This window comes from Patella vulgata, chromosome 4, assembly GCF_932274485.2.
Source record: "Patella vulgata chromosome 4, xgPatVulg1.2, whole genome shotgun sequence".
Lineage (NCBI taxonomy): Eukaryota > Metazoa > Mollusca > Gastropoda > Patellidae > Patella > Patella vulgata.
This window is the reverse complement of record NC_065882.2, coordinates 33,185,437-33,203,604: the sequence shown is the minus strand read 5'-3', so window position 1 is coordinate 33,203,604 and position 18,168 is coordinate 33,185,437. Positions and strand designations below refer to the sequence as shown.

The 18,168-nt window shown below is 36.6% G+C and overlaps 1 protein-coding gene across 4 annotated transcripts in view; it reads right to left on the bottom strand.

The window, feature by feature from the left end:
- Positions 1-18,168, bottom strand: part of LOC126817150 (choline transporter-like protein 1) — a 427,912-nt gene that overhangs the window by 110,191 nt on the left and 299,553 nt on the right. For all 4 annotated transcript variants that reach the window (XM_056100629.1, XM_050543993.2, XM_056100630.1 and 1 more), the window contains 2 exons: positions 7,399-7,539; positions 2,702-2,817 (listed from right to left, as the gene is read on the bottom strand). In XM_056100629.1, the coding sequence (XP_055956604.1) occupies positions 2,702-2,817; positions 7,399-7,539 (257 nt within the window). The remainder of the gene's footprint in view (positions 1-2,701; positions 2,818-7,398; positions 7,540-18,168) is intronic.

The window sequence follows — 18,168 nt, the reverse complement described above, 5'->3', positions numbered from 1 at the left end:
CCTCCTGACAGGCTCTGTTTTATGTTTAAAATTGATACCATACGGTTAACGGTTACTAACCGGTTAATAGCTACGGCTATTCGAATAACAAAAAGTCCTAACCTTAGAAGCACTAATTCCTACAAAATTACGTGTTTTCATAATACGATAGAATGAAATTTGCCGATCCGCGCCTGTTTTAATCAAATTCACACCAGTAATATTCCCTCAAAATTACGAGTCTTTGTTTATACGTCAGCAAATGAAGAAAGGCGTCTGAAATAAGAATTATTTTCGTAAAATGGTATTTTAAAATTACATTGATAGTTAAATCACTTGTAAAAGGCATACATAACTTCGCGTATGGCGTTCGTGACCGTTAACATATAACACATACAGGTAGTTTCGTAGTATGCACAGCCTTACATAGTAAGCGATTTTCGTGCGATAATCGAGATCTGGGGAAAGTGCCACTGTAGATGGGAATTTGTATATGGTGTCTTAAAAGAAGTAGTTTCATTACGGAAAATAAGTTAAAGATTTAATAGCTAACAATAGACAGAGGTTTTGAAATTTATAATGACTGTCCATTGATTCGGGGTGTTATATACTATTACGATAATATGTAACATCAATGGCTAGTTTCTACGTGCTGTCGGTTGATATCAATGAGATTAAATTTTCCGGCAATGACTTCTGTTCAAGATTAGATTGATGAATTTCCAGACAAAGTAATAAGTCAGATTAAGCAGGTAAACAACGTAGGTGTATAGACGGTATAATACGATAAATATGCTGATCACTTAATTACCTAATCAATCCAGCCTATTATCAACAATTATCGGGATGAGTGGTAGTTATACGCTCAGTTTACTATATTAATTTTGAAATTCTGAATATTATTCATCATATCTTGATGTCCGATTGGGCATATTCGTGGCCGGACATTTGAAAAATAGCGTAGGACATGTCCGGAATATACGGGTAAAATCACAACACTTAAGAAACTGAAATTTGACGCGAAAAGTGACGAATTTCGTAACTTTCGACACAAATTTTCATGCTGTCGAGGGTTAGTTGACAACGATTTTATTTTTTATGTTGTTAGAACAGGTCAAGCTGCAAATAAAACGATTTTTATTTTTATCGCAAACCCTGCTCCAGTGGAGTTATCGCAATTTGAAGAAAGAGTATAATTCAGGTGTCTGCAGACACGTATTTTGTATAGTGCCATGACACCTACGGAAAGAGAGGTTGCATTGGGTGACCATTATAATATGGTTGGGTGAGACCTGGACTAGAATCACCAACCAAAACTTAGTTCGCCATTGGTTGATCAACGGCTATAGCAATGCTACAAAAATGGTCGTAATTTAACCTGAAAATGACGAAAATCAGCCGAAAAACGTAATCGGACTGTATCTCAGAATCGGTTGATTTCTAAAATCGACGATTTTGGCTGGGGAAGAGGCTCGGTGTGTCGACCAAACCCTGTAAATATGAAATCAATCGGCCAACCCCCACCTTCAAACCTTCTGCGTGGTTTTCTCGTGGAATGGCTCTTAATTAAAAGGATTAACATCCCACTAAACCCAATCCATGGCCTAAGGCCGAAAATGGAAAGATTGCAAAATCATATTCTAAAAACAGGAAGCAGCTTGTCTGCAATATCACTTCTGTGGACGCAGACGTTAAAGCACCAAGATACCACTACTACTGTTAACTAATCATTATTTGCTGGATAACCATACCAGGGTTCTTAATCCATTTTGAAACGAACTGGCCAAAATTGGGTCAAATGAGGTCCCGGTAGGAAATCAGTTAATTATAAGCTTCCATTCCCTTAAGTATAACGAGAATTCCATAAAAATAATTCTTGTTAATTTGTTATGAAGAATGTCGTATTCTGATGTATGTGATTACCACAAAAATAACGACAATTAGGTACATCATTTGAAAATTTTCCATATTTAATTCACATACCAGTTAACTGAATTTAGTATCATTAAAGGACAATATTGGTGCCAGACATTATCACATATGTAATAGAGCTGGTTAAACACATTCCAAATATAATTTTAACACAGAGATCATTGCTACGATAGTTGAGTAATAAAAGTTTTCTGAATCGGAAGTGACGAACGCCAAAGGAAAACACGAGTCATCTCTCTATATAACTGTCTGATGTGAAGAGTGATAACAGATATACGGGCAAATTTCTGCTCACTAATAATTCCTTCGAAGACCAAAAGTTGTTCTGTGAGACTGGGAGAATATCTGACAATTCATAAAAAGAATTGATTGCCACTAGATAAGTGAATACGAAAGAAAAACAGAAAAAGTCTGTGCATTACCATGTTTTTACAAGGGAATGTATGGACTATTTCTATTTTTCTCGTGTGCTCTTAACTAATGACATTCAATTACTTTATTGAATTGTCAGGTATCCTCTTACAGTCCCATATAACAAGTTTTGGTCTTCGAAGGAATTATTAGTGAGCAGAAATTCGGCCGTGTATCTATTATCACTCGTCACATCAGTCAGTTATATAGAGAGATGACTTGTGTTTTCCTTTGGCGTTTGTCACTTCCGATTCAGGAAACTTGTATTACTCAGCTATCGTAGCAATGATCTCTGTGTTAAAATTATATTTGGAATGTGATTAACCAGCTCTATCACATATGTGATAATGACTGGCACCAATATTGTCCTTTAACTTACCTACAATAGTATAAGCATTAGCACTGAGATACTTGAGGCACTTTTCTAAACACCATAGACAGCAAATACAACATTTCATCCAATACTTGGCACACTGACTGTCAGATACCTTCAATCTGCAAAATATTGATATATCAAGTTAGTTAAATTGACAAGTATACTTTGTATCTGATTGCTTTTATTTTCAAAGGTCAAATGCATCTGTTTTCTACTGCGCGTGATGATAAAACATCATGCATCAGCTTTGTTCTGGAAAATTCTAATGACACGTAGAGAGAATGACGACCAATAGACCTATTCTCGCCACTGATAAGATTCTCACATAACAATTAACTTTTATTGTTCAACTATCAGATATTCATCATTAATTATGGTTTGACGAATATGTGTACTATTTTATAACACCAATCAACGCTTTTTACATCTACACTTATTTATACATGCATTGAATTTCATAGTTACGTAGACATGTCTATCGTGGTCATGTTTGAAAATGGGGTTTTGAAAATTATGCTAGTTTTACGGTGTGTAAATTGACGGATATACGACATTCAAATTTTAGAGGATATAGTTTCCGACGACCTTGTGTTGTGATCTCAAAAGATAGATTGCCAGGCAACGAAACAAACGCCAACAGCAGCTAAGTTGTCCAAGCAGTCAACAAGAGTTGTTGCATATTTTTTCTATTGTCGGTAATGAAACATTTATGATACACTAAAAGCTGATTAAGAGTAACAACTCATTAAGTAATTACCAGAGAACCATTAGAATTTGTTTGGCTTTTAGTTCTGCCCCATGCTAACGTTTAGTATACGAAACAGTTACTATCATGGATTTAGCTGTTCAAGTTATCAACCAGCGACATCCAGGCAGGATATGGCCACATTTTGCAAGAGATGGACAGAGAACAAGCTAAACAAAAAGCGATTTTTCGAACAATCAAGGGCCATAATTCACGAAGTTACGATCCGATATGCGCAGATATTAACAGGAACGAAGATCTTTGGATTATAAAGATATCGGATCGAAATTGTGATTTCTAGAGGGTCCACAACCTTGATATACCATATATTTATTTACACTATTTGCGTACGAAGGGTGGTCATTTTGTTTGGCAGTTTTGGTCAGATTTTCATGAATTTCAAACTCAACCATCACTAGGGTGTAACGGTGATGTACTTAACCGTTTTTTTAAATCGGATAAAAATTGTGACCTCTAGAGGGACCACAAGCTAGAAACGCGATTTTTCGGACAGTCAAGGGCCATAATTCAAGAAGTTACAATCCGATATGCGCAAATATCGAAAGGAACCAAGATCTTTCGGTTATAAACATGTATTTCAAGTTTCATGAAAACTGGATCAAAATTGTGAGCTCTACAGGGTCCGCAACCTTGATATATCATATTTTTACACTATTTGCGTACGAGGGGCATCCATTTTGTCCGACAGTTCTGGTCCGATTTGCATGAAATTCAAACTCTGACAAAATTGTGGTGTAACGGTGATATATTCAAACGTTTATTTAAATCGGACAATAATTGTGACCTCTAGAGGGACCACAAGCTAAAAACGCTATATTTCGTACAATCAGGGGCCATTATTCAGGAAGTTATGATTTGATATGTACGAAATCGAAAGGAACCAAGATATTTGGGTTATAAACATGCATTTAAAGTTTCATCAAAATCAAATGAAACATTGTGACCTCCGATCTTTACGAAATTCGAACTCAACCATTCTTAGGTTATATCGGTGAGATAAATAAACGTTTTTTTAAATCAGATAAAAATTGTGCCCTTTATAGGGTCCACAAGCTAAAAACGTGATTTTTCGTACAATAAGGGGCCATAATTCAGGAAGTTATGGTCCGATATTAGCGAGTATCGAAAGGAACCGAGATCTGTGGGATATAAACATACATTTCAAGTTTAAACCAATTTCACACAATCAGGGGCCATAATCCATGAAGTTACAGTCCGGTACATGCCAATATCGAAAAGAACCGAGATCTTAGGGCGATAAACCTATATTTCAAGTTTCATTGAAATCGGATAAAAATTGCGTCCTGTAGAGTGAAAATCAATATACTTGTTCATCTCAAGAGTCAAGACCTTAAAGTCTGTGTATCAATCTAAAGTCAATCAGATGATAACTTTAGTCTCTAGAGCGTCCACAAGATTTTTCAAAGTGATCATGGGCCATAACTCTGGTAGTAATTATTGGAAATCATTGAAAATCACTGGGCTTTTTCGTCTCACAACCTTAAACACAGTGTCTACATTTAAAGTCAATCGGATATTAACTTTAGCCTCTAGAGCGTCCACAAGATCTTTTAAAGTGATCAAGGGCCATAACCCTGGCAGTAAATTATTGGAAATCGTTGAAAATCAATAGGCTTCTTCGTCTCATGACCTAAAATACTGTGTATAAATTTCAAGTCAATCGGATATTAATAATAATGATGATGTGTGTGAATAGACATTATAAATGAAAACATTAAAACGCTGTGCTTTTAGTTTATTTATTATTCATAATAATAATAATAACTAGAACTGCGAGGCAGTAATGACAGGTTTCACTGGTGCCACGCTACCCTTGAACTTATGTCACTTCTGGTGCCATCTTACCCTTGACCTATGTCACTTCCAGAGACACGTTACCATGTCAAAAAAGTGATCCTGACAAAATTTGTTACTAACTTACTGTCAAGTTAGCTGACTTTCTAATGGAAATGAAATGAAATGAAATGAAATGGGGTTTAACGTCCTACTGTTGGGCTAAAGAAGACGGGCATACGCCATACAGTGTACTATGAGGGAAATTTTGCACAGACAGGGGCACTACGGCCTACTCTTATAACGAATTCCAACTGTCAAGGGATCTTTTACGTGCATGCCAATGTGTACACAGAACCTCGGTTTTTCGTCTCATCCAAATGACTAGACAGCTGTCCTTCCCAGGCCCTCCGTCCTGCATCACTGACAAGGGGGAACCAAGCCGGAAAATCTTGGTGATGTTTGTGGGCCAATACTGGGATCGAACACCCGACCTTCAGTCTAGCGAGCCAGCGTCTTACCCACTTAGCCACTGTGACCCCCACTTTCTAATGGGAAATTAAAATGCAAAAAAAATCTTAAAAAGTGATCCTGACAACCTGACAAAATTGGTTATTTCTCGACAAGGGAAGATTCTAAAAGCAATTTTTGGACATCTATATGATCGTATTGATTCAATCTATATGTCCATTTAAGTCAAATATCATAGTGTTAAACGAATAACAAATATAACTCAATTAAAGAAAAATGTTTTGAAGGCTAAAAATACAGTTTTTGCCAAAATGACGCTACTTTCGGTGATAATGAAACCATTAAACAGGTTTCGACATAAGCATTGCACACATCAAATAAAATGGACGCCGAATCAACCAAATCCAGCAATATCAATTCATTTTATACATTTGTTACATGTAAGCGTACAATACTTCCGGTGATAATGAAAATGTTCAATTAGTTTTATGAAATCATAAATGGCATAAGGCATCACATGGTGAAAATTTCATGAAAATCAAATAATTGCTACTTTTACAGACCAAGAAACCTTGAAAAGTGACTTGTAGAAAATCGTCTATTTCTCTGCAACTGTACAAGTTAGAAACCATTCGTGACATCTGTATGATCGTATGGGTTTATTCTATTTGTTGATTGGAATCAAATATCATAATTTTATAAAACATTACAAATCAGACTCATTTGAATAAAATATCTGTTTTGAAGGCTAAAATACAATTTTTGCCCAACTGACGTCATTTCTGGTGACGTCATTTGCAATTGCGCATATTGCAAATTAAATTTCACATACATTCTCTTTGTATGGATTATTGCTACGAGTTTAGGAAAGTTACGAAGAAATTTTTGAAAATATGAAGACGTTGGATGGGTTGTAATTAGCTGAATTTTAATCGAAATAGTCAGGAAACGAAATAGAAATTATAAAAAACTGAGCCCAATATTTTGTGAATCTTTAAAGAGCCCAGAATTTCAGTTATATCAGATTTGAAAAAAATAATATTTGCTTTCAAAAAGTAGTACCAAACTGTCAAAATTGTTGTTTTTGTTAAAATTATGTCACTTCTGATGCCGGCAGGAAAGTTTAACGGTAACAAAAAAGATAGGTTGCCAGGCAACGAAACATACATCCACAGCAGCTAAATCGTCCGGCAGTCGATTTGTAGGTAAACTTTACGTCATTCAATAGAATGTAAATTTAATACAGATCGACTGATAACTTTAGTTGTTAGAGCGTTCACAATGTTCTACAGCGTGAAACAAGGACCATGAAGTAATTAACGGAAATTGTTGATATTATAAAGGCTTCTTCATCAGATGAATGGAGGCAACTTACGACCACGTTGCCACGTGGGCGTATAAAAAAGAGGGCATATCAATAGGATTCGTCCTCTCATGACCGTGATGCTTCACACAAAATTTGGAAAGAATCTGTCAAAAACTGTAGTCTCATGACATAATATGCCCACATAACAAATCAGAAGCAATCAAGGGTTTGACATGTTTGTGGGGATAAACTTACAATGGAACTTCGATCTGCGTTTAATATACATGTATACCCATTGTTTTATACATCTCTAACGTCTATAAAATTGATAAATGAAATTGAAATGTAGCCAAATGTACTTACCTTTTACTTAAATACATTAAAATCCATCTAGGTAGTTTAACAATTGTGATGATAACTGCTCCTGTGGCTACGGAACCTAAGTGATAGACAATCATACGACCAACAGAATTACCTATCACACAGCTAACACTTTCTTTATTTCTACAAAACAAACAAAATTGAAAATAACTAAAATTTACCAAATATACTATTAAAAAAAAGTAGGGGATATTTGATTTTGGGGGCATAATACTAAAATATGCAAATGACTACGAAAAAAGTCACTATAGAACCTAACAGAAGAAACATTTCCAGTTACATGTGACGCCCAAACGCACCAATAGCTACCGCATGGAATGCAGGTGATGCTTGGGATCATCATGGGGGTCCAACCCAAGATTTGCACGACTCTGACTTTGAATGTTACAGTCATTGTGGCATTGAATTCCAGGGTGGAAACATCAGTTTAATTGTTTTAGTGACCAGAAAACAAATTTTGATATGCGTCGGCTTACCCAAAATGAAAGGTTACGTGCCCTTGGCATGCTACAGATCGGCACAACACAGGCGGTTGTGGCGCGGACGATGAATGTTTCTCAGTCTGTCATATGCAGGCTATGGTCCAGATACCGTGATACACAATCTGTACAGGACAGACCACGCTCAGGTCGACCAAGGGCGACAACTCAAGCCCAGGATCGATTTATCCGTACCTTGGCCTTGAGAAATCGTGTCATCACAGCAAATCAGATCAGCGCTCGTCTTCAAACAGACACTGGTGTGAGAGTGAGTGGTCAGACGATTCGGAATCGACTGCATAGGGGTCACCTTCGCGCCCGACGTCCTCGCGTGATCCCTTGTTTGAGAGATCATCACATTCAGGCAAGACGTCGTTGGTGTAGGGATCGTCAACACTGGGATAATCGACGCTGGAGCAATGTGATGTTTTCAGATGAGTCAAGGTTCACTGTTGATTTTTTGGACAGACGTAGGAGGGTGTGGCGTCGTCGAAACGAGCGCTTCCAAGACGTTAACGTCATCAGACATGATCGATTTGGGGGTGGTTCTGTTATGGTGTGGGGAGGCATCACTGTTGCTGGAAGAACGGCTTTACATGTTGTTGCAGGGCGTGTTACAGGCCAGTACTACCGGGACAACATCTTGGCAGTCCATGTTGTGCCGTTCGCACGACGTCATGGCCGCCGTTTCATCTTCCAGGATGACAACGCAAGATGTCACAGGGCCAGGATCGTTACAGGTTACCTCCAACAACAGAACATCACCACATTACCTTGGCCAGCACTGAGTCCCGACCTCTCCCCCATCGAGCATGTCTGGGACATGCTTGGACAGAGGTTACGTCAACGTCAACAACGTCCTGCCAATGTCCAAGAACTTGCTGCTGCGTTGCAACAGGAATGGGACAATCTGGACCAAAATGACCTTAGACGTCTCATTAGGAGTATGCCACGTCGGATCAATGCTTGTTTGGCAAACAGAGGAGGATTTACCCGTTACTGACTTGGTTGTGATGCTGTGGTAACTTTGCTGTTTGACCCCGGGTATCATTTTACCCTTATAATGGTCAGTCTGTGCCTTACTTAGTCTAACGATCATTTGGAATAAATCGATGAATGTGAACTTCATTTCATTTTGTCATTTGTTTCTTCGTCAGTTTCATTAGGTGACTTTAATAACACTTAAAAATCAAATATCCCCTACTTTTTTTGAATAGTATATATAATCAGGCAAATAGGACGAATTATTTAATTATACAGAGCGCCATGGAAAACGCATCACTTAGTTTTTCGTATAACAAAATAATCCTGTAAACATATCTTATTTATTTTGCTTCTTATTGTGAACAATATTCAAATGGGAACACATCAATAACAACACATTTGTACACTTATGGATGTTTAATCTGTAATCAACGGTACAAAGTCAGAGGGGTCAAAACAAAAAGTATGACACAGATGTCAGTAGCGCGTGTGTCCTCCACGGGCCATCATCACTGTAGGCTACAGCATTAACGCGACCCCTGCAAATGTGTTGGGCAGTCCGGTGATGAAATGTGAAGCCTCCTCACACCATTACACTTCCCCCACCCCATCGATTCGTTTCGCAGACGCAGCAGTCTGCAAGACGTTCCCCAAGACGTCTCCACACACGTTGTCGGCCATCAGCGTGATAAAGATGAAAGCGACTCTCATCACGGAAGAGCACACTTTGCCAGTCTACTCTTTTCCATGTCTGGTGTCCTTGAGCCCATATCAAACGCTGCTGACGGTGATGATCCATGAGAATAGCTCCAGCATAAGGCCGTTGGCACGGAGTCCTACTTCTCTTAGACGACGTCTTACGGTGTTGACACTTACTGGTCCTTGTCTTCCGAAGACTGTTGCAGCTGTTCGAGTTGCTGGGCGGAATCTGTCACGCAGATGAGTGACCCGGATGTAGCGGTCTTCAGCCTGGGTTGTAACGCGTTGTGGACCAGGACGTTGACGGTCACGTGTTGATCCAGTAACTCGAACACGTTCCACCAACCTTACAATAGTGGACTGATGACAATTGAAGTGTCTGGCAATAGCACGTGTAGACATGCCAGCCCCGGACATTCCAATGGCTTCATTCCGTTGATTTTCAGTAAGTCTCGGCATCTCTAACTCGATTCCTTCACACGTCCAACAACAAATTACGACAGATTGACGTTTTCACAGTTCATGTACTGCACATTAAGTTGAAAACATGCTTTTAAAGGGCTCGCACACAATGCTGCACGTGAATATTGGGGTTTTCATTTGATTAAATTAGATGAAACTTGTAAGGATACTATTGTTCCATCATCAGATTATGTTGTCAATTGTTCAATTGTATTTTTCACTTTTCTTCTATCATAATGCACATGCAAAGAATATCTGAACAGCTTAGTTATGCAAGTGTGTGTTTTGGGTGGGGTGTAGGGAAAATCTTTGTCTTGCATGCGGCGACCATTTAATGTCTGGGTATGGTGAAAGCCTTCAGCCTTGAGAGCAAGTCTAGTTGGGCTTTCACCTTATTATTACTGAGATTATTAGGCTTTCAGACTTTCATCTGACAGAATATTGTTTTTACTAAAATAGCTTGTGTGAAACACTATTGTATTTGTTCGGATTATCATTATCATTCTTTTATTTTGATTAAATCTCAGCAACTGCTTGTCGCATCGTTATGAAGTCTACAGTTTAACTGGGAAAGTGGGTGTGACTTAGAGGATAAAGATATTATGCGCCAAATTTAGAAATTTGAAATCTTTACAAAAACTTTTCTTTTATGAATATTTTTTTTATGGTATTTTACACAGGAATAAAGGGTCATCTGACTTGAGCAAAAATGTGAACAATTTTTTGTCTCAGTAATTTGCATTAGCCGCCATTGGCTAATTTAGTTTTTCGGTCCTAAATTTATTGTTCAATTTGTATAAAACAAAGTTTATATGCCCCGTGGTCTCAATTGTCATTTTTTTTTTGTTACCAATATAGTTTAATGTCGGCACCAGAAGTGATGTAATTTTGCCAAAAACTACAATTTGGACAGTTCGTTTCCCCTTTTGGAAAGCAAATATTATTTTTTTTCAAAATCTGATATAATTAAAAGGGTGCGCCCTGTAAAGGTGCACAAAATCCTTAGCTCTGATTTTTTAATTTCGATTTCATTTACGGTCAATTTCGATTAAAAGGTGAAAAAAGGTGTAAAATTAAGGTATTTACAACCCAGTCAGCGTCTTCATATTTTAAAATATTTTTTTGTAACTTTCATAAACCTGTAGCATTAATCCATACGAAGACAATGTATGTTAAAATTAGTTTGTTATATGGGTAGTTGATTAGGAATTGGCAATTTTGAATGAGTCACTTTTCATGTTATTTTGCCAGTAAAAGAGTCAATTATTATTGGATTTTCATAAAAGTGACACCACTTGTAGACGGACGGATGTCCAGACATACGGACGTCCGGACATACAGGGGCGACAATATACGTCCACATGAAAATGTGGGCATATAAAAATTGTGACCTCTATAGGGTCCACAACCTTGATATACCATATTTTTAGGCTATTTGAGAACAAAGGGCAGCCATTTTGTCTGTCAGTTTTGGGTCAATTTTCAAGAAACTCAAACTCGTCCCTCCTTAGGGTGTAACGGTGATATAATAATACGTTTTTTTTTAAATCGGATAAAAATTATGATCTATATAGGGTCCACAAGCAAAAAACGTGATTTTTCGAACAATCAGGTGCAAAAATTCATGAAGGTACGGTCCGATATGCGCGAATATCGAAAGGAACTGAGATCTTTGGGTTATAAACTTACATTTCAAGTTTCAACAAAATCGGATAAAAATTGTGACCTCTATAGGGTCCACAATCCTTGATATACCATATTTTTACGCTATTTGAGAACGGACGACGGCAATTTTATCTGTCAATTTTGGGCCGATTTTCACGAAATTCGAACTCAGCCGTCCTTAAGGTGTAACGGTGATATAATAATACGTTTTTTTTAAATCGGATAAAAATATAGGGTCCACAAGCTAAAAACGTGATTTTTCGTACAGACAGGGGCCATAATCCATGAAGTTTCAATCCGATACATGCCAATATCGACAGAAACCAAGATCTTTTGGAGATAAGAATTGTGACCTGTAGAGTGTTCACAAACAAATTGTGGACGGACGGACTGGGGCGACGACAATATATGTCCACATGATTTCGTCCGACAGTTTTGGGCCGATTTTCACAAAATTCGAACTCAACCTTCATTACAGTGTAACGGTGATATAATCAAACGTTTTTTTAAATCGGATAATAATTGTGACCTCCAGAGGGACCACAAGCTAGAATAGGAGATTTTGCATTCAATCAGGGGCCATAATTCAGGAAGTTAAGATCTGATATGTGCAAATATCGAAAGGAACCAAGATCTTTGGGTTATAAACATGCATTTCAAGTTTCATCAAAATCAGATTAAAATTGTGACCTCTACAGGGTCTACAACCTTCAAGGTAACATGCATAGTGTGTAGAACTGATCTCTGATTATTGACTAACTGGCCTCTGCGTTAGAATATCCTTCAAAAGTGTAGAAATGATTAATTGTGGTTACTATTAATGGAAACTCGTGAGAAATATAAGTGTTGTCAGTAGTCGCTTAAACCCGCCAGTACTTGCACCATACGTCAGTATTCCTATAAATGGTCAGTAATAATCATAAGGCGAGTATTTAAGTCAATTGGTTAGTATTCCTTACTTGTGTCAGTATACAATAATAACGTGACTAATTAAACAAATGTGAGTTTATCCGAACATATCACTAGTCAGACGCGTGCAGGAGAAATTGAAAAAAGCGTGACTAATTAAGAAACCGTCAGTATTTAGGTTACCGCTCAGTACCTGAGTGAAACCGACAGTTATCTTTGATGTGCGTCAGTAAGTGGAACCATCGCCAGTAGAGCGTGAAATCGTTAACTATATAAATTTCTGGTGAGTGTTGGTACTATAAGTGATTATAAGTATCCTGAATAAATTAACTATTATTTATTAATATTCTCGAATTGGAGCAAATTTTTTAAACAATAATGGATGGCAGTGAATAAACGGACTATTGTCGACGATTTCGATTACCGCTGTAGTTTGCAAAAGACACTGACGGTGGTTAGATAGATCGATCTATAATAAATACCTTCATATTTAAATATGACTGTAAATGCTCAGTGGCAAGGTTTGATTCGTCGCACTATTTGTGGCACAATGTGTATTGTTATTTAATTTACAATTTATTATTCTCGTTACATGCGGATTGTCGCTTCTTCATACGGAATGCAAAGTATGGAATGCATCTTGGATATTATTGTTTAAAGTTCTCTTATTACCATGGGTCGAAAAAATGTGAACGACCAACGAACCGAAATGCGACGATTCTCGAGTCTGCCATTGAGTATCCTCTGAATAATGTTAATATTTACATCAAAGCCAAAATGCACGAAAGTGAACGTAAGCATTTCTTGACTCCTAGTTTGATAACGTCACGGTACCTGAAAATAATAATATACCTATCGTACACGCAAAATCTTATTTTAATTCACGTGTTAAATGAACACGCGTACAGCTGTGGCGGCTTTTTTGATGATTATTCAATCCCTAATCTTAATCTCCTGACCACTAGCTGGCACTAAGGTGCTGATTAATTGATGAGATTAACTTATAATATACATGTGCACAGCAGACTACTAATGTATAGATTGTTCTTCAGTATAAAACTATCATGTGAATATTATGCCGTATGTGTTGTGGATGTTTCGTTACGAAAGGAGTGCATTTACTACGATTTTCGTCGGCAGCACCCTTGAAATCATAAATAGCAAATAAATTCCGGAAATCGTCGGATCAAATTTTTACTACGATTTTCGTCTTCAGCACCCCTGAAAACCCATGGAAAGATATATTCAACGACAAAACAGCAAATAAATGGCCTGGTTGCTATGGGATTTTGTTTTGGAACATACCAAATCTTTGACTTGCTTTTTCTCAAAACTTACTTTTGTGAGTGAGTTGGGTAGTTTCTAATGGACACAGCTCATTGCGACTCAGTATGCTATGGGGGGGGGGGGGGGTCACATATACCTTATCGTTAATTTTGTGAGAATGACTCGTAAGATCCGAACAACTCGCTCACAAGCCTGGATGTCTTTTATTTTAGAATATAATGATACAATTTACGTAGAAATGACCAAGTTACACCTCTGTACCGTTCAGCTAATAAATTCTGTCAAATGTACAAACCCGATTCCTGATAAAAAAAAAACCAAAAAAACAACTCATATAATTCAAACGTCAACCCGACTATTTCAGACTTTGCGTCTTACCGTTTCACGAATAGTCCGTGTCAAGGCAATTGCAGTTCGGTTGCTTTATTCAAAAGATAAATGATATTAAACTGTAAAATTCATCAAGCTATATCCGTTTGAGGTCGCACAAGTCAGAAAAGATAGTTTAGAGAAAAACCAAGTTAAAGATATCGTTATGTTCTAACACTAAATCACATAGCAACCACGCCATATATTTGTTAATTTTTGTTTAATATTTCTCTCGGTGTTATAATTTAGAACCAAAGAGAATAGTCCATACATTAGTAATGTAGGTCTTCTATATTAAATCTTTTATGAGAATAAATTTTGTTAATCTCACCACTTAATTAGCACCTTTGTGTTATAGTGCTCAAGAGATTAAGAATGTTGACTTGGTCAGTATAGCGTAAAATCATTAACTATATAAATTTCTGGTAAGTTTATTGATAAACTGTATCATTAAAAGAAAATTTGTTATCGGTGTGACTATTGTAGAAGAACTGAAACGAAAATTTCGGATATGTAACTGGCAAATTTTAAGACATAAAAATGCTCTATTTGTTGAAAATATTTTATCAAAAGTTTCGCTATAGTGTTCGTAATTTCTTGTAACTTCTTGTGTTTTGAATTGTCTCAGTTTTGAATATGTAATATAGTGTAGTTATAAATGTGTGTTTTTTTTATAATTTTCAATGTGCTTTTATATGTATTTCTACAGCCTTAGTTTAATAAAAAAAAATTAATCGTACGGGATATCTACATGACTTTCGAATTTCACACAAGAGAGATATCCCAAGATCGAACGTTGTACATGGTTTTACTATTTCACCGTTGTACGCAATGTATCAGTTATATTTATCGTGTGCTACATAAAACAATTTCTAAAATATTAATAGACTCTTCCGTGCTCATAATTTCGATTTAATTGTATGTATGAAATACATTTTTTTCTGTAACGTACGATCATATTGTATTTTAACATTGTATACCGTGCCTTATTATATGTTATTACTATTTGCATCGTTATATATATATATTGTTTAATAGTTACTATTTCTCAAATGTAAATAGATATTCACACGATTCTTCAGTGCTCAGAATTTCAGCTTGTATATATGTATGTGTATGAAATTCAATATTATCTGCTATCATATTATCTGTTTCTATAAAATTAGCGAAAACAGATTGGTGTTGATGATCTGTTTTTAACCATTATTTGTCATTCCAAATTTAATAATCCATACAGATATCAAAGTGCCGCCTGCCCCAAAACATGTACCAATCCGAATGTAACGAAAATAATATATTGTAAATTAAATAACAATACACATTGCGCTGTATTCTGCATGGGGAACCTGTTGTAAGAAAGGGAACGGGTACAAATAGTGCGACAAATCAAACCTTGCCACTGAGCATTTACAGTCATATTTAAATATGAAGGTATTTATAATAGATCGATCTATCTAACCATCTTCAGTGTCTTTTGCAAACTACGGCGGTAATCGAAATCGTCGACAATAGTCCTGTGTTCACTGCCATCCATTATTGTTTTAAAAAATTTGCTCCAATTCAAGAATATTAATAAATAATAATTAATTTATTCAGGATACTTATAATCACTTATAGTACCAACACTCACCAGAAATTTATATAGTTAACGATTTCACGCTCTACTGGCGACGGTTCCACTTAGTGGTGCACATTAAAGATAACTGGCGGTTTCACCCAGGTAGTGAGCGGTGGCCTAAATACTGACGGTTTCTTAATTAGTCACGTTTTTTTCCAATTTCTCCCGCACGCGTCTGACTAGTGATATGTTCGGATAAACTCACGTTTGTTTAATTAGTCACGTTATTTTTGTATACTGACACAGGTAAGGAATACTAATCAATTGACTTAAATACTGACCTTTTGATCATTCCTGACCATTTATAGGAATACTGACGTACAGTCATAGACGTACAGGGAAATTTTTTACTGGGGGGGGGCGGTGGTGGTTGGTGCCCCAAAAATGTAGTTAGGTTCTTAGTATGTTACATAATAATCATAATATCTCTTTTGCGATGAATAAGTTCTTAATTTCTAAATCATCAATAAAAGAGAACTAAATTTTATTTACTTGTAATATACACAACTAAAAACAGTTGTTTATGTAACTGTAATTCATGGCTTACTGTACTCCAAACAATAGAGGGTTCGAGTCTTAAGATTTCTATTTAATTGCCTAACTATAGACACTCTGAATTTAAATTCGCTGTTAAATTGGACGCATTCAAGAACACAATATTTTTTTATACAACTTTTACAAAGTACAATTGTGTGCCCAAATTTTCCCAGCATTTGTTGCCCAAAATGGGGGGTGGCCGCCCCCCAGCCCCAGCTCGTACGCCTATGCGTACAGTGCAAGTACTGGCGGGTTTAAGCGACTACTGACAACACGTATATTTCTCATGAGTTTCCATGAATAGTAACCACAATTAAGATTTTCTACTTGCTTGATGGATATTTTAACGCAGAAGCCCGTTATTAAAAGCTCTGACACCAGTTCTACACACTATGCATCTTGTAGTGCTTGATATACCATATTTTTATACTATTCGCGTACAAGCGGCAGCCATTTTGTCCGGCAGTTTTGGTCCAATTTTCACAAAATTCGACCTCAACCTTTATTATGGTGTTACGATGAAATATTCAAACGATTTTTAAAATCTGATATTAACTGTGACCTTCAGAGGGACCACAAGCTAAAAAAGGCGATTTTTCGTATAATCAGGGGCCATAATTCAGGAAGTTACGCTCCGATATGCAACAATATGGAAAGGATCCAAGGTCTTCAGGTTATAAATATGCATTTCAAGTTTCATCAAAATTGAATTAAAATTGTGACCTCTACAGAGTCTACAACCTTGATAGACCATAATTTTACACTATTTGCATATAAGCGGTGGCCATTTTGTCTGGCAATTTTCGTTCGATTTTCACGAAATTCGAACTCAACCTTCCTTACGGTGTAACGGTGATATAATCAAAGGTTTTTTAAATCGGATAATAATTGTGACCTCCTGAGGGATCACAAGCTAAAAGATAGGTTACCAGGCAACAAAACATACACCCACAGCAGCTAAATCGTCCGAGCGGACAACAAGGGTTATCGTATATTTATTCTTTTGTAGGTATTAACAAGGGCATTTAATAGACAATTTCATACAGATGACATTATAATTTTCGTCATTTGAGGGTTCTAGATGTAATAAACGGAAATTGCTGAAATTCAATAAGCTATTTCGTTTTACTAATGTAAATAATGCATATAAATTTCACAAAGATTGGGTGATAACTTTTGGCATTGGAGCGTTCACAAGATTCAACAAAGTGAAACAAGGGCCATAACTCTAAATGTAATTAACGGAAATTGCTGAAATTCAATAGGCTTCTATGTTTTACTAATTTAAATGATGCATATAAATTTCATACAGATCGGTTGATAACTTTTTTTGTTAGAGCGTTCACAAGGTGCAACAAAGTGAAACAAGGTCCATAACTCCAGAAGAAATTAACAGAAGTTATTGAAATTAAATAGGCTTCTTCATCTCACTAATGCAAACAACATATCTTAATTTCAAAACAATCAGATGATAAATGTAGTCTGTAGAGTGTTCACAAGACGATGGACGGACAGACCGGACCGAAAGCCGGACGGACGGATGGACAGGGGCGATGGCAATATACGCCCACATGGAAATTTGGGCGTATAAAAAATTTGATGGCAATTTGACCTATATTTTGAGGAATTTTTTGAAAACTTTGATCCTTAATTTCTTCAAGGGGAGATAACTTTACAATGACATAGTTGAAGTTGGATCAACCAGGTCTACTTACATTCTTATTTCTATGAAAATCGTACTAA